Source organism: Cebidichthys violaceus, unplaced genomic scaffold (genome assembly GCF_023349555.1).
Source record: "Cebidichthys violaceus isolate CVI_PGR_0920_01 unplaced genomic scaffold, fCebVio1.0.p SCAF_1, whole genome shotgun sequence".
In the NCBI taxonomy this organism is placed as follows: Eukaryota; Metazoa; Chordata; class Actinopteri; order Perciformes; family Stichaeidae; genus Cebidichthys; species Cebidichthys violaceus.
In genome coordinates, this window is record NW_027176262.1 from 11,412,622 (window position 1) to 11,434,813 (window position 22,192).

At 40.9% G+C, this 22,192-nt stretch overlaps 1 protein-coding gene across 1 annotated transcript in view; it reads right to left on the reverse strand.

The window, feature by feature from the left end:
* Positions 1–657: 657 nt before the first annotated feature.
* cbl (Cbl proto-oncogene, E3 ubiquitin protein ligase) overlaps positions 658–22,192 on the reverse strand; it is a 34,287-nt gene continuing 12,752 nt past the window's right edge. The window contains exons 3-16 of the mRNA XM_068710646.1: positions 15,798–15,944; positions 14,792–14,948; positions 12,686–12,807; positions 11,702–11,839; positions 10,894–10,981; positions 9,812–9,943; positions 9,405–9,623; positions 8,212–8,343; positions 6,965–7,402; positions 6,214–6,302; positions 5,804–6,010; positions 5,601–5,689; positions 5,173–5,415; positions 658–3,948 (exon numbers count right to left, since the gene is read on the reverse strand). Coding sequence (XP_068566747.1) covers positions 3,653–3,948; positions 5,173–5,415; positions 5,601–5,689; positions 5,804–6,010; positions 6,214–6,302; positions 6,965–7,402; positions 8,212–8,343; positions 9,405–9,623; positions 9,812–9,943; positions 10,894–10,981; positions 11,702–11,839; positions 12,686–12,807; positions 14,792–14,948; positions 15,798–15,944 — 2,497 coding nt within the window. The 3' untranslated portion in view covers positions 658–3,652. The remainder of the gene's footprint in view (positions 3,949–5,172; positions 5,416–5,600; positions 5,690–5,803; positions 6,011–6,213; positions 6,303–6,964; positions 7,403–8,211; positions 8,344–9,404; positions 9,624–9,811; positions 9,944–10,893; positions 10,982–11,701; positions 11,840–12,685; positions 12,808–14,791; positions 14,949–15,797; positions 15,945–22,192) is intronic.

Genomic DNA, 22,192 nt, shown 5'->3' on the forward strand with positions numbered 1-22,192 from the left:
TTAGTATAGTACAAAAAAAAAGAAAAAAAGTCATAGTATAGGATGTCGAAAAAACAATTCATTGTATATTTTATTGAAAAAATGAATGAAAAGCCTAAATATAGAATGTCAAAAAAAGTCATAGTACAGTATGTCAAAAATATATAAAAGTCATAATATAGTATGTCACAAAAAGTGATATCAAATTCATGATATAGTATGTCAACAAAAAAATCATACTATAGTGCGTCACATGTCATAAAAACAGAGTATGGCATAAAATATATTTTTTAAAAAATCACAATATAGTGTGTAATAAAAATTGTCATCAAAATGTCATAGTATAGTATGTACAAAATGTCATCAAGTCATAGTATTATGTGCCATAAAAAAGTCATAGTATAGCAGCCTGTCATAGAAAGTCATCCTCTGAAACACTTTTTCTTTTCTCTGAGAACACCTGTTGTTCAATAACTGAATAATAAGTCTGTAAAGACTATAATGAATCAATGAATTCACTGTTAGTCTAGCACATGAGAGCCTTTTTTTTCTGTTCTAAAGATATATTGCTCATCAATGTCACTATTAACTACTGGCCTGCATTTGATATTTCTCAGAGTAAAGACATCTACACGCTAAACACATTTGAATATGCAAATAAAGAGGAAAGACATGTGGTAACTTTTACTTATCATTTTATTAACAGCACTGTGCATACTTCCAAAGTGATATGAGCTTTAAAAACCATCAAAAAGTTAATGAATGACTTGCACTGATGAGAAGCAACACTACATGGAACAACAGCTCTCTCTTCTGGCAGAAAGTTGAAGTACCCCAACACAGGGACTGAGGGTAACAGGCTGGTACGCATCGAGCATCTCTGAGGCTGAGCGCTGATCTGGGACCTGGTTTATCTCTCAGGTAAGAAAGACGAAGTAAAGGGGGACCTTTCTCAGATCAGCAACTGTGCTCCAAGACGAGGCTTGAAGCGACTAACAAGGCAGAGAGGACAGATTAATACAAGCAATACTGCACAATCTAGCCTTCTGAGATCACCAGGTACAGAACAATACCAACAAACTCTCTTCAAAACCAAGGGCTTACTCTACACATGGTGAGGATCTCCTAACATATGGCACTGCTCACAGAATTATTCACAGAAGTAAACAAAACCTTTGGAAAAGAAAATACTTGTACAGGAATGCAAAATGAAATAAAACAGCCATTTTTTTTCTTTTCATATTACTAACTTTGCACAATTAGATTTTTCTTTAGAGTGACAGTATCAAAGCACAAATTGGTATACTGTGAGAAATCCCCCCCCAAAAATTACCAACAATGACATGCTGTCCTCAAAGCATAAACAAAACATTGGTAAAGTATTGAGGACCTCCCCGTCCATTACCCATCATTCAAGAAGCTTCTCAAGGCAACTAGGAACAGGGAAAAAAGAACTAGAGGACAGCCAGACGGCAGAGATAGCTTCCAGTCAACAGAGAGCATTACCCACAATAAGCACGTGCTGATTGGCTATTGACATGATTTAAACCCTCCCCAAAAAACATTCTTCTTCATATGCTGGGAGAGGTTCAAGTCAATGTACCTCTAAGTTCCCTATGTATCTTATTCATTCATAGTACCTGGAAATTAAGCTGCTGTTTTAGTCCTGCCAACATTGGAAATAAAAAGGAACAATGTGCAAGTTATGTGATAAAAAGAAAAAAAAGAAATAGGCTACTTGTGTGACTTCATTAAGCAGATACTTTCAGCTACATGTCAACTGGATGAAGAGACAGGAGGTGAGCTGCTGTTCATGCCAATGAGTCTCCTCTGGGTTTTTGACAGCTCGGGTGAACGCCACTTGTTTAGATGAACATTATTCCTGAGTTAGCTCTTACAGTTGGCCCAAATACTGATTTTAATGTAGACTTGGGGGTGGGCCAGCGAACCCATGAGCCTACTTTTTTTCAAAAGCCTCTGCAGTCACTTCCAGTCAGCGGGGGTGCACCGCCGCAGACAAAGGAAACTAATGTGAAAGAGAAGCCTGAATCTATTACAAAATGGCTGGTTTCCACAGCGAAAGCATTTAGTTTGCTATATTGCAGAGTCCACCTGTAGAGAATCACAGAGAATATGTGTATATATAAAAAAAGTTTTAAACACTGAAGAGTCGACAGCTTGAGAGGGCTGCGGGCTCCCAAGTCGTTTGTACTTTCAAGTATGCTACATTACGGACCAGAGACACGCAGATGATACTGTCACTTTAAAGAAACAGGATGACTGGTAAACACAGTATTCACAAATGTACATTTAAGGCTTAATTGTTTAGCACTAACAATAGTAGCAGCAGTGAAGCACTTCTGAATTAATTATAATAACAATATTTATGATCATATTACGATAAAATATTACTTAAGTAAATCAATGTCATCTTTTTTTTGTTTGTTTCATAACACTGGACTGAGCTGGAGACAGAAAATTGTAATCAGCCAGCCAATGAAGTGAGACAAAGACACAATGAAAACATTTCAGCCACCACGGGTCACACAACACTAGCCTGTCTGGTACTGCAGGGTCGTCAACATTAGCACGTCCTCTAATAATCTCACTGCCAGGCTGCACAGCTACACGGGGCGCTGCCGCACAGAGCAGTAGTACGTTTACAGAGAACGGGTCTGAGTATACGGACTGTAATTCCACATTCATGTTGTACAGGAACAGGGGGTTCATTTAAGAGGGGGTCATGAGGAGTAGGTCTGGCAGACACGCACACACATGCATGCTCACATACACAAACTCACACATATAAACACACGCTGCCAGACAACAGTCCAGACCTGAAACCATCGCCATGCTACTTTGAAAAATACAACACGACAAAACAAGCATGTTTTTCTAAAAAAAAAAAAAAAGAAAAAAAAAAGAAGAAGAAAAAAAAAGTACCAAAGCAACATTGTTAATCAAAGGCCATAACAGACTGAATTCATAATGAAAGAGCTCTGCTGCACATCTTCTAAACTGACTCTGACACATCCTGGTGAGGAAGACATCCTGACTCTTCCTCACGTGTATTTCATCCCTCAGTCCTCTTTAAAATGGTCCCCGCCTACCGATATCACTTGTACCAACAGCGACCCTCAAAGCTGAAGTCATTTTTACATACTGTATATGCACGTACTGTATATATTACACACATTTAATATATATTTACTCATATATTAAATTTTCATATAGACATACATTTTTAGTTTTTTTGTGAGGTGTTGGTTACATTTTCAGGCCGACAAGAGGCGTCAACAATGGAAATAACGATCCGTCTTCCCCGGATTCCTACGAAAGTCTGTTGCCATTTGGCATCCGCTCATTGTTCCACACATGCTCGGTACCTACCGCAGAGATGTCCATGAAAACGAAGAGGCCTGCTGTAGCAGTTTAAAGAAGGCCAGACACTGTTGAAAGCGCATGGAGTGCAGGGCGCAAAGTCCCAGAGACGCTGTGAGCTCACTGGTGTAACAGCCAGTTAGCAATCCACAGGGATGTAGGGCGTCAGCCAGCACCGGAGGTAGTGCTGCAGGCAATGGGCTTTAGGGCTGGGCCGTGCCAACCTAAACCCAACCCGGGCTGGGCCAAGCTAGGGCGAGAGAGCAAACGAGAGAGACGCACGAGGAGTGTGCTATGTAAGAATATGCGCGGTGGAGGGAATGGAGACAAACTCGCGTAGGATATTCTTAGCCATTTCAACATTGTTCTGTGCAATCATCAGCGCTTTCTGGATGTCCTGGTAAGAGTATCCCTCACTCATGAGGTGCTCAATTTCGCAACTGATTTGGGGGTTGGCTTCTCCTCCTGTTGCTCCACCACTGGGCGAAGCAGGGACGGGCGGGACGGGGCTGGGTCTACGCTCAGAGTTGATTCGTCTGGGCAGGGGCTTTGGAGGTCTCTCTGGGGCTTCCACCGGCTCTGAGAAGGCTGAAGAAAAGAAGAGAGAATGTATGCGCCTTTAAAAGCTGAAAGGTCTTATTCAATAAGTCAATATAGGTCAATGTGAATGAAGATTTACTTGACTGGAAGTAATTTACATCTCATTTAAAAAACAACAACATCCTGATCAGCTGTGGCAAACAGCACACTGATTATTTGCCTTTAATAATCTATGTGCTTTTAAAGTACTGTATATAGGGTGAACTGGTTGACCGTTCCACTGCAGCAACCTTTAATAAAACACTCATAAAGAGTCCAATTATGATCTGGGAGCTTGTCAGCTTGTCTGAGAGCCATTGAATTGGTCCTCAGATATAAAGATTCAGGTCTTTAGTGGAACACTCAGACAGCTGGCACTCATCATACTGTGTAGGCAGTAAATGTCAGCTCACTGCAGATACAAGGAGGTTACTGAGAGAAATAAATGCTTTTCTACCTTCTTCTACAGATTGTGATAAAGTCACTAGATGCTGCATTAGTTGCAGTGAAACCTCCGCACAACCTCGCGGTCTGTGACATCTCGGGGTCAATCTCAGTGAGATTCTGATGATACAGGCGGTGAGTTCACCGTAGGTATGTCTAACATCCTGGAGGTATCACTTACAGTTTTTCTTTTGTTTCATGATCACTGAGCAACTCTCTGACTATATTATGGGTCTTTACCCATTGCACACTAGAATTGTACATACTGGAACAATTCATTGTAATCAATCAAAATCTAACATTAACTTCAGAGAGCTTCTGGAAAATCGGTATAATGTCTGGCCTCATTCCAGGTCGCAGAAAAACGCTTTGGTCGCCTCTTCAGACTACTCCCGGTCAGAGGACTTTAGAACTGCTTCAAGACATTGATTAATCAGCAACTTCTGGAGCTGAACAAAGAGGCTGCCATTACACATTTTTTACATCCAAGTCATTTTATGATACAGACACCATTTTCCATTCCGGCCAACCATTTCCTGTATGCCATCACTAATGTAAAATGTGAAGTTTAAAAAGTGTCATGTCTCTTAATAAAAGCCCATATTTTAAAGGGTCAATTCACCCAAATCGCAGAAAGTATTTCCTACTTACAAAGTCACCTGTAGCCTTGGATGAAATAGGCAATGCTACAGTAAAAAAATCCTTCTCTCATAATATGGCTTGTTATAAATGACGAAGTTATATCGTGTGTAAAACAAGCTCTGCCTCAACAAGGACACGAATACTTACGTGCTGCAGCTCCAGCATCCGAATCTAGAGAAAGGCGGCTGAAAGCAGCTGTGGAGGATGAGCTTGATGAGGAAGATAAAGAGGAGGAAGACGACCCCCCGAGTTCTGAAAGGGTCCGTCGAGTCGTAGGCATTGGCAGCCGGGGTTTGGGGAAGTCGTAGCTGTTCTCCTCCTCCTCCCTGTCCTCGGCTACATGTTCTCTTGGGCCATTGGTCATCGCCAGAGGGGGCAACTCTGAATAGTCTTGGATGGATTGAAAACAAATGTATTAGCACCGCACTATCTGAGAAACAGAGAACTACATAAAGTTACATGAAAAGACAAATCTTTACAGGGTGGTAGACAGAAATAGGTTTAAAATAGTAACTCATGCTGCTCATCTAAGCTGTCCCTGTCCACCTGATCCAAAGACTGATGAATCAAAATACCTGAATCTCTGGCTTGTTGTGACCTGGCCTGGACGTTGTACATGGCTTCATACATTTGAGGTCCATCCTCTCGTTCAGCCATTGTCAGCCTAAAACAACAAACAACAATAATAACACAACAACCAAAGCAGATGCAGTATTACAAACCCCAAAATTAATTTAGACGTGCTGCTGGCGGTGGATTCATCGAGTGTTTTGAATACCGTGAGTTGAGTGCAGTAGCTTGGGTCTGTGTCTGGAGTGCTGATAGAGGCTGAGGCTGAGGAGGTCTCGGGACTGATGGGGTCTCCCCTACAGGTGGTGCCGTGATGGGGGGCAGGACGGGGCGAGAGGAGGGGATCATGTACTCTGACTCCTCCTCACTGTCACGTGCCTCCTCTCCTGTCACTGGCCTCTGGGCTGGAGAAGGTCTGGAAACGAAAAAAAAGAACATTTATACTAGAACTGTAAATATGGATTCATGAAATATAAACAAAAAAAAGCTAAATGTTTTCAGTGGAAACAAGCTTCCTGAAGTATGCATCATATGGCCTTTGAAATGATTTTTGCTCACTTGTTGATCACAGTCATTCAAAGACTCCTTTAAAGTCATTATAGTGCCAGTACAACATACCTGATTGCCATTGAATAGATAGCGTTGGCTGAGGCTGAGGGCTTGACTTTGGCGTTGTCATAATCTTGACCGGCTACTGCCGCAAAATTCTGTCAAGGAAGCAGAAGCTGAAATCTTAGAAACTTTAAGGTGAAGAATACTTTCATAATCATAAGCATTAAAAGCATGTATTCGTTATTTGTGCTCAAAGTCAGATAAGAAGATTGAAGCCACTCTCATGTCTATAACATAACTACATGATGCTGGTGGCAGCAGCTTAGCTTAGCATTAAGAATGGAAACAGCTAGCTTGGCTGTGCTCAATGTTAAAAAAAATCCACCTACCAGTACCTTTAATCTCACTAATATACACGTTGCTAGGCTAAGCTAACGATTGTAGCTTTATATTTATTGTTGTATCTAACTCAGTATCAACATAGTTCCCAAAATGTAAAGTACTACTTTAACAATCCAACAAGAATGTCACTCTCATACCATTGAGACAGCACAGTTGACCCCATGTGATCATCATGGACTTTACAAATATTAACAGAGACAATGAATACACCTTTATTGCAAATTAAAAAGTTTCCAAACTGTGGCTGTGTAGAGAGCGACTGAGCTAAAAACCCACCTTGTTAGAGGGTGGAGCCACATTAATTTCAGTTCTCAAACTTGGACGGTTAAATCTAAAATGTTGTGTGTTCGTAATTGTAGACAATGAATACACATCAAACCAAATGGTAGTTGTGGTGTTTTGTGGTTTCACTGACCAGCTGGTGATCCAGACTGAGGGAGCTGTTGTTCTTGTATGAGTCTGACCGTGTGTCCAGAGCAGAAGGCAGCGCCAAGGGGAGGGAGTGTCGGTTGGAGAGTTCTCTGACACCTGCTCGAATGTCCACTCCCAGACCGGAGACTTGGGTGGATGAGGATGCTGAGGAGGACGACGAGGAAGAAGACGAAGAAGAAGAAGAAGAAGAGGTGGGTGCCTTGGGAACAGGACGGGAGTTCCACTCAGCCGGGGGCCGGTTTGGGGGTGCAGGAGGCAGCTTATCTCGAGAGGGCTCCCCAGGAGTGCAGGGTAAGGGCCGCCTCTGCAGCCGTCCGTCGGTGGCTGCCACGGCTGTGTGGGGGCGGTCTGGAGGAGGAGGGGGGAGATCCCGCAGCGCTGGGGGGAGGGGAAGAGGCTTGTCTTTGTGGTGAGATGCTGCCTGGAGGGGAGAAACAGAGATGGAGAGAGCTCATTTAGACTACATTCAATATTGATGCGAAAAAGAAAACTCGGTGCTCCTATCTTCTACGCTGGAAGTAATCCATTTAGCAACACAACCACTGTGAATGTATTTATCATCATTATCGACAATATGCATAACTTAGATGAACAAAACACCAAGGAAAATGATCTTTCCATTGATCTACATTTAAGCAGAAATATGTGGTAATATGAACTTGTGAGGGGAAATGCACTCTAAAATGACATATATGCTGAATATAAAATACGCTGATTATTGTGGCTGTCATTTTCACACCTTACTTCTGTCAAGGGGGTAATATAAGTCAGCATAATTTTAATAACAGAGCTGGGTTACTGGGATTATTCTCAAATTTAAGACTGGATTTGCTCTCTGCTGTCATTCTTTGGATTCATCAAAGAAGTCAAGCTACGCACCAGTTGCAAAGCAGAATGTTTGAGTAGTTTGGCAGAAGTTACCAAATAAAAACACTTTGGGGGGGACACTGACATGCTGCTTTTATATCACAACAAAAATGGCGAGTGACGGCATAAAAATTATGTGTAAATTCCATCCTCACAAAAAAGTGAATAACATTTTATTTTGTGACAGCACTATTTCCTGTTGACCTGTATGCTATGACACACACCTCCAGACATAAGCTGGACAATAAAGCACATATTGAAGATGCTGTGTGACTGTGAAATATGTAAATGCTTTAACACATTCATATTGATACATCCCCTCTTGCCCTAACAATGTGTTGTTGGTCGTGTATGTTCAGTTACCTTACTGGTGACCCCGGGGCTGGAGGCACCAGGGGGGTTTGGAGGTCTGTGTGGTAGCAGGTCTAGTCTGGGTGGCACAGGGGGAAGAGAGGACTGAGGAGCCATGGACATAGGTGACGGGGGGCGCTCCACCTGGATCAACAGGAAACAATATGAAAACACCAGAATCAGGATTGGTCTAATGGCACCTTTTCATGATTCAAGTGATCCACAAACACTGTCAAGCTAACTTTCTTTTAGATTGTAAGTCTGCACAACAGTTCCCATGTGAGTTTTCCTCAAATGGTCACGTCTAGAATCATTATCAAGAGCTGCATGAAAAGGCTGAAATTGTTATGATGGAGAAAAAAACCCCTAAAAACACAATTCATTCTTATGGTATGTGCTCTTTTGTACAATGATTATTTTGCTAGATGAGTTAATAAATAAGGTCATTTTAGTCTTTTAAAACTCAGAGTTTCCCACGGTTTACCAAACCCATTTGTGGTAAAACTGTGTAACACTGTTTGCATTGTCTAGAACTAATGGCCTATGCAATATAATACACCGTTTTACATGTTCATGAAATCTAACTTTACCTTTCAATTTGACTGCACTTTAGGGGGAAAAAAAAAATATAAACAAATCCAAGACTTGGTTTGTTTCAACACGATTTATGAAGTACAACCAAGTACTTCGTAGTGTACATTGAAAGAAATGGTCAAAGATGAGAAAGAGGCCGGGTCAGCAATGAAAGCCCAAAACATTCCAGGGACCACATCAAAGTGTGTGTGATCTCAGATATTCACCTACTCTATAAGCAGACTAATGCACTCAAGAGTTTCTCAGAGGCACATAAAAGATGGAGGATAAGAGACTGCCACATATATCAAATACCGAGGCACAAAAAAAAAAGCCTGCTACCTTGGCACCATGAAAGATGGAGATGAAAGACTTGAGATATGAGCCGGGAGCTTGAAGCTTACGAAAAGTGAAAAAAGGCAGGGAGTGTTTCATCTGTACAGAGATGGGTATCTCAGGCAAAAAGAGAGAAGAGAAGAGTTGACCACAGGGCGTCAAACCAACGAAGCCAAGTGCCTCAATGTTTTATCAATGAAGAAAAAAAAAACCAGAACAGCTTGCTCAGTGTCATAACTGGAAACTTTATAGGCAGACTGAAATAAAATTAAGTCAAGGTCTTTCCACAATATTACCTTTGAGCAGGCAAGCTTGCTCATCATGAGGTGGGGGTCTTCAAGTCTGTCGTCATCGTCATCGTCATAGCTGGGTGATGGAGCACCTTCAGCCCCAAACAGGCTCCTGCACGACCCCCCGCTGTTGTCTTTGGGGTCAAAAGGATCCACAACAATGGGCTCTGTACCCTTAATCTCACAGCGACAGAAGGGGCATCCCGTTCCCTGACCCTCCGACTCCTGTAACAAGCAGAGAGGCAGATGTAATAGCACACCGAGATGAAAGGAGGTTATGTGCTTTTATGTGTGTTACATCGTCAGAGAAGAAGACTTCAGCAGTGAGTTCTCCTCTCAACAGGTGTGAGTTATGAGATGTAACTCGGAGCAATCGACCCACACAAACCTATTGCATCCACCCACACGCTTACCTGCCAGGCAGTGAGACAGGAGGTGCACATGAGATGACCACAGGGCTCAATCTTCACATCCTTGTCGTTCTCGGCACAGATCTTACACAGCTGGAAAGTGGAGCCCATCTCACAGTACAGCTCATATTGCTCCTGAGGCGGAAAAAAAATGACACAACTGTGAGTTTCAGTGCCCAAACACAGTAACATCATACGGTACTAACACAATCTGAGACCATTTTTGAAAGAGCCCAGAAGGATCAGGAGCCAAGTTAAAATGTGGGGGCGTATTTTTGGTTTCAGTTCTGTGCTCAAGCAAAATGAGTCTGTTCACAAACACTTTTGCAAAACCCTGAGGATAAAAAGACAAAAAAAAAAGAGAGACTGGTCTGGACAAAATGTTGCAATTCACAGTAATGTATGTGGCGCATTTAACATGATGTGTCCTTTAATGTGAGAATGAACTACTGCAAGACGGATGGGGTTTCCTGTACTGCTCAACAATAGAGGAAGCTCGCACTGACAAAAGAACAATTAGCTTGAACTACAAAACTATCAAATTCTGAAAGGCACCATTTATGTTCAACACAGTGTTCGACAGTTTACTTGGGGAACACAACACTGTTTAAGTTAAATGAACTTTAAAGAAGATAACTCAACAATCAAGTCAAAATATCCAGTTTTAAATATTGGTATTTAAATATATGTATATCATAATGCTCTGCGTGAAACATATATGCTTCTGCCACCTTCACTGCATTTACACTAGCTGAGGCTGCATATTTTTTATCACAGTGAAAAACATATTTTTATCCAGTTTATCTTACTTATTAAACATAAATGTCAGAGAGAAAAAATGCTATTTGTTTAAATGTTTTGGTTAATCAGCCACTTAACCTAAGTTCCTGTGTGGTGTTTTATCATATCTTCTACTTCTGCTTCCTTTTGGTAATGAACTAGTGGACTGTTACATAATTTTCAACTGAGTTGCGTGTGAACTAAGAAAAGGCCATTTGAGATTTACAATAAAATGCAGAAGAATAGCTAGAATATACAAGATATTAAAGACTGAGGATTCAGTCTGAGAAGCATGCTGCTCTGACCTGTGTGACTTTGATGTGGTCTTGAGGCGAAGGCTCACACAGTCCCGTCAGATCTGGATTTTGGGTCCGGCCATCGGGGAATAAATAGCTGGAGATGAAAAGAAAAGTTGTCATCATAATTAGTGAGTATGATTATACTGGATGTACACCTAACAGGCTGCGCTGCAGATATAAAAAACATCTGTTCAGTCCATTTGTTCAATCCGGCAACTTGTTTTAATACCATCACCAAGATGATGCATGTACAGTACGTGACTATTTTACAAATGGTCAGATGGTGTAATTACTAACTTATAATTATGTTATAGATACAGGCGATTTACTGTACAGGCTTTCTTCGTTTTAAATCAGGATTTGATTACAGGTTGGGGCAGGCCAACTATAGCTTTTATTAAACCAACCAATCAACGCTGGCATAAAAAGATGAGTTTCATGCCAGCCAGCTAAAACACTCACTGAGCTGCACATTAGAAACCAACAGTTTTATTCTAGTTATGATAACACTGGAATGATGGGAACAGGCAATATGATATGGCTGGATTGGTTTAGAGCTGAAAGGCAGATTCAATCATGGGATGCAAAGCAGAGCTGCATAGTTTATACAGAGATGCATGCTTTGTGGGAAGAGAAGAGGAAAGAAAATGGGAAATGGCAGAAAAAGAGAAGCCCTGCATATGACAGGAAGCTTGACTTATAGATCATTTATTAAAACCGTTTCAAATGAATACTCAGCCAGTAGAGGTCTAGATGAAAATCCACAAGAAAATGACAGATAAAAGTGTGCCAAACAAAATGCCAGTGGACTTACAATCCTTCCCTGAAGCCATCTATGAGGGCCTGGAAGAGGGGTTTATTGTGGGGAATAGTTTGGAGTATGTTTCCATCTGCCGTCACGTAGCCGATGGCCCACTGGCCCAGCCGTGTACAGCTCAGTCGGAAGATGTAACTGAGGAGAGAGACATGAGAAATAAGACGTGTTGGAGTTGTGTCACCCTTTGTTACACTGGAAAAAAAAGTGATCAAATAGAGGAGAGTGTCTCCCAAATGGTATACACAAAGAAACATATTCTTCAAGAATGCATATACCTATTTATGAAATGATGTCCATATGCAAATATGTAGGCTGAATAATGCATGGGAACACCCCCGTGGCAATATAACAACAAAATTAAGGCAAATTTGATCTAATGTGCATGATCAACAAAAAAGCCCCGAACCCAGTTCAAATGAAAAAGATTAAAAGAAAATGTATCCGATTCAAACATGAGAAAACACATAAAAGCAAATTACATAAAAAGCATTCGCCATAACTGAAATAATTGATAACCCATTCTTTAATGCATTTTTATTTGTATAGGAGAAAGATAAATGGGACAGATGTTTAAAAAGTAATTACAACATTGTCACAGTTATCAATGAAAATACATGCTAGGTAAAGACATCATACACATTAAAACTCACCGCTGCTCTTTGACATAAAGGATAAGTAATGAACATCAAGCAAATGGTGTGGTGCATATTTGGATTAATAATGCTACATAAAAAGGTTCCATTTTCTTATAAGTGGGTTCCCGTTCTGTTTGTCTCCTGGACGCACACAAGGGCGCACATGCATACACAGTCACATAATTGGTTTCATACTATTCCACTGATCAACGGAAAGCAGTATTACGTTCAGATATGCAAAAAAATCCCCATCAAAACTGCTAGCAAGTAAACATGGATGTAAACAATGCTGGATTTGTGTGCATCCGTGTGCATGCAAACATGTTTCTGTCTCTGTATGTCTCACCTGCCAGGCTTGTGGATGAACTTCTGTAGCCGTGCTTTGACCTCATCGTAGGTGAGGAAGGCCATGTACCCCGGGTGAGTAACTGCCAAGCTGTTCCAGTTCCGCAGCAGGGACGACCAAGGCTACACATACAAACAAACGAGAACGAGTGACTCATCAGATGTGCGAGTAATTGGACACAGCAATCATAGTATCAGCAGTGTAAAAGAGAAATATATTGCATCAGAGATGACGCAGACGATACCAATTTACTGAACTTCAGTGTGATTTACAACGATTTCAACCTGGGTCAAGCAGTGTAATAAAAGTCCTTAGAGCAGAATTTGGCGCGCAGCTCATTCGATACCATCTGGAGCCACAGAAGGGGTAAGGTTGAATGTACAAAAGCAGACTGCTTCCCATTCTGTATATAAAGCAGGGAAAAGTCAACTTTATGTTTCTTTCTTTAAAAACTACCTGACCCAAATCAAGTCAAGCCACCCTAACAACAAGAGGTGAACACTGCAGCAAAAAATATGAAATAATTGAGAATACTTCATAGCTGACTGAGTACGATAGTAAGTAGGTGGTTCCGCAATTGCTCACCAGTCTGTATTGAGTGTGAAAGGAAGTAGAATTAACACATACAGCACAAAAAAAGAGCTGCAGAAGAACGGGCACAGTTCAATCTGCACAACAACTCACTTATGTAACTTCTTTTTATCAGGCAATATCACAAAGAGGGGCTTTGCTGTTCTCACGTAGTGTCACCATATTTGCTCAAATTAAAATCAGATTTTGGTTATTTTTACTTTTTGCACACAGGATCTCACAAGTTGAACTCATGTAAGACATATTGTATCGCATCTCTCTTGTACCCTTTAGAGTAATGTGACCGGAGACTGGCGGGGTTAGTAAACAAAAGTGTGCAGTTTACTGACTTCATTTCTTATTGTTAGTAGATATTGTAGCATCTAGTAATTGTACTTTTTTTGGTACATTTTACAGTTGCCTCTTATATGGACCTCAATTCACCTGCTCTGTTTACACTTAACCAAAGAACAACTAAAGACACTGCATGAAACATTTGAAGGGCTTACGAGTACACTACTGCATATCAAGGACAGAGCTCAAAATGGCCACAGCCTCACTTCCTATTCTGCATTTGAGGACATTTAGAGGAGGGCTTCTACTGTGTGAGGAAGTGTCAAAGGAAATGTCTGTAATCTGTTTAGGCTTCATTAAGCCTGTCGGTGTTCTGCACACAAGTAGCAGGGGATAATGTCACTGAGGACAAAAACAAGATATACTATTGCATATGAGATATGATGCAAGAGGTTTTAGACAATGTAAATTAAAACACAGGGAGTAAGGCTTACAGATAAGATGGTATAAAGCATCAATGGATTTCACATGGTAGTGTGTTAATTACAATGTTTATACAAAATGCTTGCACTACATACTATGGATAAGCTCTGGAGATGATGCCATTTTTTTCCTTTTTCAAAGCCTTTCTGGCCCCTGCTGCTTCATTCTGTGCCTACATATTACATAAGTATGGTCTATCAAATACAAAATTGAGTCAGGGTTTGGGTATGGCAAAGTAAAACAACTCATTAACTATCAATGGACTGACAGTCTACAGCCCCAAAGTTAGTTAGATTTCTGTCCAGGGAGTTATTCCACAAATCTTCGTCCCCAACAATCTTATAATGATAACGCATATAAGGATGACTGTCCTTGTGAAGGGTCTCAGTGTGACTCCCTATCTGGAAAAACACAGACCTGTCTGTGCCTTATGAAGCGACAACAGACACCCCATAAAGAGGACAAAAGGATTGCCAAACATCTGTACTGGGTGAGTATAGCAGAGGAAAGTTTCAACTTCACTCCCGTCTGACAGTGTGAATAAAGCCGCAGGCATCCTGCTAACAAGTTGATAGAGTTAGCCGAAAAAAGAAGTGGCAGATTTGTTTAAGTTCATTATGTGCTGCTCAAATGAAATTTGTTTCACCAAGAGAGAGAGAGAGAGAGAGAGAGAGAGAGAGAGAGAGAGAGAGAGAGAGTGAGAGTGTGTGTGTGTGTGTGTGTGTGTGTGTGTGTGTGTGTGTGTGTGTGTGTTAATACCTGGAATAGCCTGGTGAAGATGTCAAACTCAAATACAGAGATGTAATCATTGCAGGTGAGGTCTATGGTGGACTTGAGGGCCATGGCCTCCAGTCCTGAGCTGATGGGATGAAACTCATGGAGCGACTGACGGAACATCTTCCAAGGCACAATCGTCCTGTAACACACAAAACAAAAAACGCATGACGACATCCCCTTGCAAAAACTGAAATCGAACATCAAAACATCATAAATAACTGAATGTAGACTACCTGCATGCTGCCTTGCGGCATACCCTACGTGCAGTAAAGGCGCAGTGACTGATTATAATAAGATTCAAGTGAAAACAGGAAATGCTATTTTGTGTAAGTACTATTTTAGATTTTCCAAATAGAGCTTTGAGGGTCGTTGGTCATGAATGCTAACCTGATGCAATCTTTTAAAGAGACAGCTACCAGATAGGCAAACCGATGGTAAATGGTAAACGTATAGCACCTTTGTAGTCTTTGTAAAATACAGTACTAATCTTTTGCAAATTGTCCCATGTCGTTGGTCAGTTCCTGATGAAAATGTAAGATATATAAGCCACACAACTATCTAATGAATGGGGAAATGAATGTATCATTACGTAGTTTTGGGGAAAACCCAGCTATTAAAGTGTTCTTGTAGTTCCAGGTGGCTGAGTTATTTTTGTATAACACTCACAGAAAAAATCTGATAAAGCTGTGTGTAAAATGTCGAGGACCCCCAAAAAACACGTCAACAGAGCTCTGTATTCAGTAACCCAACCTGTGTTGCAGAGAAGATATTCATCGTCTGTGACTACTGTGAAAGAAGAGCAAGAAGACTGAAACTATTGCTTTCAGATGTCACTTATCTGTATTCTCTTAGCATAGCAACTTGTCATTAAACTCTTTTTCTTGGGAACAACCTGTAAGGAACCTCACGGGGTTCCAGAATGCAAGTTTGGAAACACTGTGGTCATATAATATTCATTGTGTAAAAAGTAATAAAGAATTGGGCTCACTTGTCCCCGAAGGCGCGCCTCCAGAACTCTGCAGCGTCTGCCTTGGTGATGCGGAAGTTGTCCCCCTGAAACAGACCATTGGGGAAGATGGCCTTCAGCTCAGCCAGCATGTGGCTGAAGATCAACGACAGCTTGGTGAGGTTCCGCCTGTGGAAATCAAAAGTAGAGTGTGAGATTTCACGTTTTTAATCATTGCATTGAGGTTACAGCGTCATCAGCCAATACAACAGCTTTAAGAGAGAAATGCAGAGCAACATTAGTATTTTATTAGCATTTTAATCAGATGTACACAGTATACTGTGACCCATGACCCATTAGAGGCAGAGGCCATTATGCTTGCAAATACAGAGGAATATGACAACATAGTCAGTTCTTATAGGTAGGTTTCCATGATGATGAAGAACCTATTTTTCTTGCAAATAAAATAGACAAAAAAAAAAAATATTCAAATGTGAATTAAGCATGCATTTTCCTCAGTCATCTATAAATAGTAACCCGTTTTGCGGATGGCGAAAAAACAACAAAAAAAAAAACAGCAATGCGATGTGCCTGACATTTATGCAAAAATGTACTTCCTAAAACTTCTTGCATGCACAGCATTACCAAATTAATTTGCCAAAAAATACATTATCCCCTTGTATTGGTGGTGTTTGATGAAGATAAATGAAGATATTTCCACAGAAGGAACACATCAGCAAGTTGAGAAGTGGAATGCTTACATCTCTCTGTTTCTAATATCCCTCCTCTCATTCGTTTTAACTTGTTTCTTCATTTCCTTTAGTAGGGAATTAGTCTTGAAACTAATCTAACTGATATTAGTTATTCAACAATGTCTGTGTGTAGAACTGTGTGATCAAAACGTTGACTATCACCAACAAATCCTGATATGTCATGTATAATTGTTTACCTTAAGAGGATAAAACAAATATAGTTTTGAAAATTGCATGTGGATCTGCTGCCACAGTTGTTGGGTAAATTGATGGGTGTGGTGGTTGTAGATGTGGATGGGTTCCAAGTTCCAAGAAAAGAGAAACGCATGACAAGCTTGACATGACACTAAATTTCTTTTTATTTGTTTTTCCACAAGGCAAACTCAGTGACTCTTCAATTTGGTTCTGACACACATAAGAGGCCACGTGAATGCTTAACCTTACCTCTTAAACACTTTTTTTTTTTATTCAAATGAAAACAGACTTCCATAAGAATGAGGTTATAGTTTCTAAAATACGCAATAAGATGAATGGTATTAAAAAATAAAGACATTTTACTCAAGGCTAGGTTTCTGCTTGGTGTTTTCTCCCACTTGAGAATTGCCCGTAGCTGCTTACGCATTACCTAAATAGTCACAGGTCCAGGGAGACAACACAGCAGTGTTCATAGAAATACAGTCACTGAGTGACAGAGGTAGTGGCCAGGACGTCCTAGTATACAGCTCTCTGAGTCCAGTTGCAAAAGGCTGGTGGACAAGCACAGAGGAGAGGAAAGGAAAAAGAAAGATGACAGAATAAGGAAGGTGAGGAGAACAGTATTACTGAGGACTACATAAGTGAGAGAAGAGGGTACAAAAACAAAAGGAGACTAGTGAAAGGAGACAACAAAGCTGCACAATGTTACCATAGCCCTGCACCCCATCATAGCATAGCATTAGAAGTGTTATGCTGAGAAGGACATGATTTATGAGGTGGCACAGAGGGAAGACTGTGCTTGGCTGTCGGGCAGGGTGAATTGACATGCACAAGAGAGACGGCAATGAAAGCGTGGCTACGCTGCAGCTGCCCTACACTGCACTGTGCTGTGCTTCCTATGAGTGGAGTGAGGGGGGGGCAGTGGAAAAAGTGAATGAGGAAGGACGACAGTGACCAAAGATGGATGAATAGGATTAGTGTAGGTTGAGAACGTGCCAAAATAGACCAGTGCTGTTAGGGGTAATAATTTACCTCAGAGGGAACAGACAGGAATCTGAAAGAGAAAATGCAATGCTTGCAAACTGCAATAAAAGCATTGCATTTATACCCTCTCAGCAGTAAACGATCATCAAACAGTGAACACTCTTGTAGCTGGATATCTAATCTTTTGAACTGCTCTACCCACTTGAAATCTGTAGCAAAAGACTTGAAGCCAGATGCGAGGTCTGTATGTCTTTGAAGTCAGGGCGACCCTCATCAGTGATACCATGTGGAAAATGAGACTTTCAACTACGCGTGGCTCTTTCTCCGAGGTGCTTGTGCGGCTGTAGCTGTGAACGTCACTCATAATGAGAAGTTGATTGAGAAAATAAGTTTTCTTTCAGCGCAAAAAAGAAAAAAACAAAAAACTGGTGGAGTTTGTCACACGCACGAGGAGCTGTTAAAGCAAAAGACACAGTCAAACTACCATACCTGCAAAAGCACAGGATGCTTCATGTGAAATGGCATAGGTATGTGATATGTGCATTTCAGAGCATGTTAAAACAATGTCCAGGGGTCACAAGCCTCAAGTCAATATGGTTTGGGATACGCTTCCAAACAATCCGATATCCACACGTACCATATACACACAGTGAGTCCACAGACTTAGTCTCTTGAGCCTCACATACGATGTATGGCTGTTTGCCGTTATAAGAGAGAATGAATTTGAAATTGAACACTGGTCTGACTGGCATTTGGGTCACAGGGTGGCACAGCTGTCTCTGGCACAAGATTTACACAGTGAAAGAGGGACCTTGTTGTGTGTTTTGTTTGTCTGCATGATAGAAAGAGCTTTACAGAAGGCTGGCTGAATATTAATTTGAAATTCTAAGTAAGATACAGGTTGGAATCTAATCTCCTAAGTAGCAGGACAAGCTGATATCTGTTTTAGCATCTCTCCGTCTGTGTCCCTCTCCATCCTACAATACCAGCTCTGTCCTGTGTGTGTGTGTGTGTGTGTGTGTGTGTGTGTGTGTGTGTGTGTGTGTGTGTGTGTGTGTGTGTGTGTGTGTGTGTGTGTGTGTGTGTGTGTACACTGGGCAGTAGCCAGCGTTCTTACAACTGTTGCTGCTCTTTAAGCCTCTGTGGGACGGACAAGGACAAAGCCGAGTCAGTGGGCTACAGCCATACAGAGAATGGTTTGCTAACCTACTCTGGATTCAGTCGTCATACGTCTATTAGTGTTTTCTTTTTCAGTCTCTCACTCATTCTTAACCGAACAGGCCAAACCCTTTTTTTTCTGAACACTTCTTTTTTTTTTTTTTGTCCACCATCCCCCTCATGCTATAGACTGACCTCTGACCTTGCAGCTGGCTGCTCCCTTCCTGTTTCCTGCTGGCTCTGATAAAGTAGCGCAGCTAGCCAGCCAGCCCCGCACTGTGCTAATACACTGCAGCACAGCAAGCGAGGGTCAAGCTTACAGAATGAGAGCCTGTCTGGATTGGCAGAGTCACAAGTAGCTGTCATATCATCACGCAGCTGTATTATCTTTTCTGCTCAAGGCTAAAAGGGAAATGTAGATCAAACATGAACTGAGCCCTGTACCAAAGCTACCGGGAGTTATTTTCAACAATTTATAAGACGAACTAAGCTAAATCAGGATTAAGTACCTTGACAACCAAGACAACCACAGTTACAGACCAGCAAAACACTGAACCATGGATAACTGTAGCCCTTCACAATCCATTTTAAATTTAATTTAAGTCACTAAATTAATTGGCGCCAATAAATTGCATAACAGGTCTGCACAACTTTTGTCAGTCTATCAATGTGATGTCTTTAAAAAACACATTTGTCAGTGGATCAGTGTTCAATATTACAGATAGGAATGGTAAGAGAGACAGTCAAAGTACTCCGATTTGATCAAGAGGTGCATGTGAAAAGGCATATAGTGCAGGTAACATGATGCGACTTCCAACACGTCAACACAGTTTTTACTGTGCTAGTCCGGTCATACGCAAAGCATTCACACCGTGGCAGCAATCACAGGCTCTGATCACATAGAAGGCTGCAGCAGAGTTATTTCAACTGAATGGAAATATACCAATATTTAACCACGAGGCAAATTCATTCCCAATCAACAAAACAATCAAACACAAAAATAACAACTTTAAAATAGACCTTAACCACCCTACTCAACGATGCCCAAACCCATCCTCCTGACTCACAAGAGCGTGCCCTTTTCAGTGTCTGTCAGATCAGATTTGGACACACTCTTGATGTTCTGTTAGGAAGCATGCAAAATTAATGTTGCAGTTGCCTGCATCAGTTTACACCGTGACACATATGCAAAGGGGGCACCCGCTTTGTAGGGCTGAGGTTAATACTATTTTTGACACTAAAAGTAAAATAAATAAATGCAATTGCTGTACTAGGAAACAGTGAATTATGTGTTTCAATTCAGATCTAATTCATGCTGTCAGGATGTAATGAGAATTTTAAAAAATAAATAAATATGGCAATGTTTTTCAAAGCTCTTACCTCTCAAGTCAATTAGCTCAGCTCAGATTATTGTGAAGGAAGAAATAAAGATTGTAAAACAACAACAGAAAGCAGCACTTTTTTTAAGCTTAATCCTCTCTACACAGTTGACTAGTAATATCTTAGTGCATATCTCTGCTCATTTATCTCTGTATGCATAAACAGCAAGTGTTTGTTGTACCCTGAGGGACAAAGAAGCTAGTGGGTTGCATCATGCTAATCACCATAATCTAAGAGTGTGAGGACTACATGAGTCGGCTGCTCACTGATACCATGGTGACATAAATAACCATGATGCTCTGCTATATATGTATATATGTGTGTGTGTGTGTGTGTGTGTGTGTGTGTGTGTGTGTGTGTGTGTGTGTGTGTGTGTGTGTGTGTGCATATCTGCACATAGAGCCTCAAGCTAAGCAAATGTAATCGCAGCTGAAACATCCGCAACCTCTGAAGAGTGAAAGGTGTTTTCCATTGCCAGCACTGATGGATATTTGGCTGCTAGGCTAACAGCTAAAAGTAAAAGCTCGGATACGCTTGAGAATGACATAATGCCGCTAAAGCACAGTTTAGTCGCATGAGTTCCAAACCTTGTTCAAGTCAACCTGTGCTAAATAAGGTCAAAGACTTCAGGTCTTACTAATTCTATTACTGGTGCACAAATTAACAACAGAGAAGTAACTTACAAACAAAAGAGCTATTCAGCAAAACTGAGACAACAACATCTTTAACATTTCTATATTTGAACAGTTTGATAGAAATAGAGAGTTCATGTAAAATCCAAGACCAGCCGGAAAACACATGCAACAGACCACTCTGCACAATCTTAAAAACTCAACTATACTGTCCCATGAAACTAAAGTTTAACCCTTAAAATAAATAAAAAAAACATAACTGCCCCTTTCTGTTTAAGTGGGAATAGCCACATCATCAAACTAAACGTAGCCCAGCAGTTACTGATGAAACAGGAATGAATAATATCCATTCACACTACATCTTGTAATCAATTTGGGTTGACATCATTGTCATGCACCGCTGGATTTCCTCATGGCTCCATCCAATACTTCAAACAAAGACCTTCACTACAGCTTCATAGCTGCAGTGATAAGATGGGTTTATATAGTCAAAGTCGAAAGCGGTGCTCACAGAGACAGATCTTTGTTTCACATGGACGTCATTGACGTCATGTTCGTTTACAGAAAATAGGAAGTCATATTTTAAGACGGCACTCTCTTGATGAACCAAAAATAAGAATGGGTGCAAATGACATTTGCAAATACCAGAGGTACTGTACCATACAATGACATGTTTTTCTCTGTTCACAAAAGCTTGATTACATAAATCACTGATGAAACCGGAGCACTTTACTGTAAACAGCCGCAGAATGAATTTCAAGCTCTGATCTTCTTATTTAGGATTGATGGCATTAGCAAGATGTGACCCGAACTAGCGCAACAAAATAAACTCTTGGAATTATTTCCAAAACATAAATGTACAGACAACCAGGTGCTGTAAGTAGCAACAGCAGTCATAGCTGTGTGGTGGCATTAGACACAACAATGCCAAGCACCTGACCCACTGAAGTGTGCACTATCAAGAGTTCTTTGACATTGGAGCGTAAAACACACCCAGCCTTCATGTTAGCAATTAGCATTGCTATTGTGCACTCAAATCTCTTAACTTTTGGATGTATGCCTATTTTCAAACAGCAGTAACTTACTAAACATTTATAAAACAACTGAATGTTGTCATGATGAGGAAAGAGAAATGGATCCAACATAGTGTTGAGTGAAAGGCTCTTAATGGCACCTGCCACTGAAGACTAAACTGTAGTTCAGCTGCATGGAAGGCAGAATGAGTAGAGGTTTGAGGAAGCTGTTCCTACCGACTATTGTCATGATATCACTAAAGCATGTCTGGAATGCATGTTCCTATTGTGCAAAGTATTGGAGTTCTACGCCGTTAGGAAAG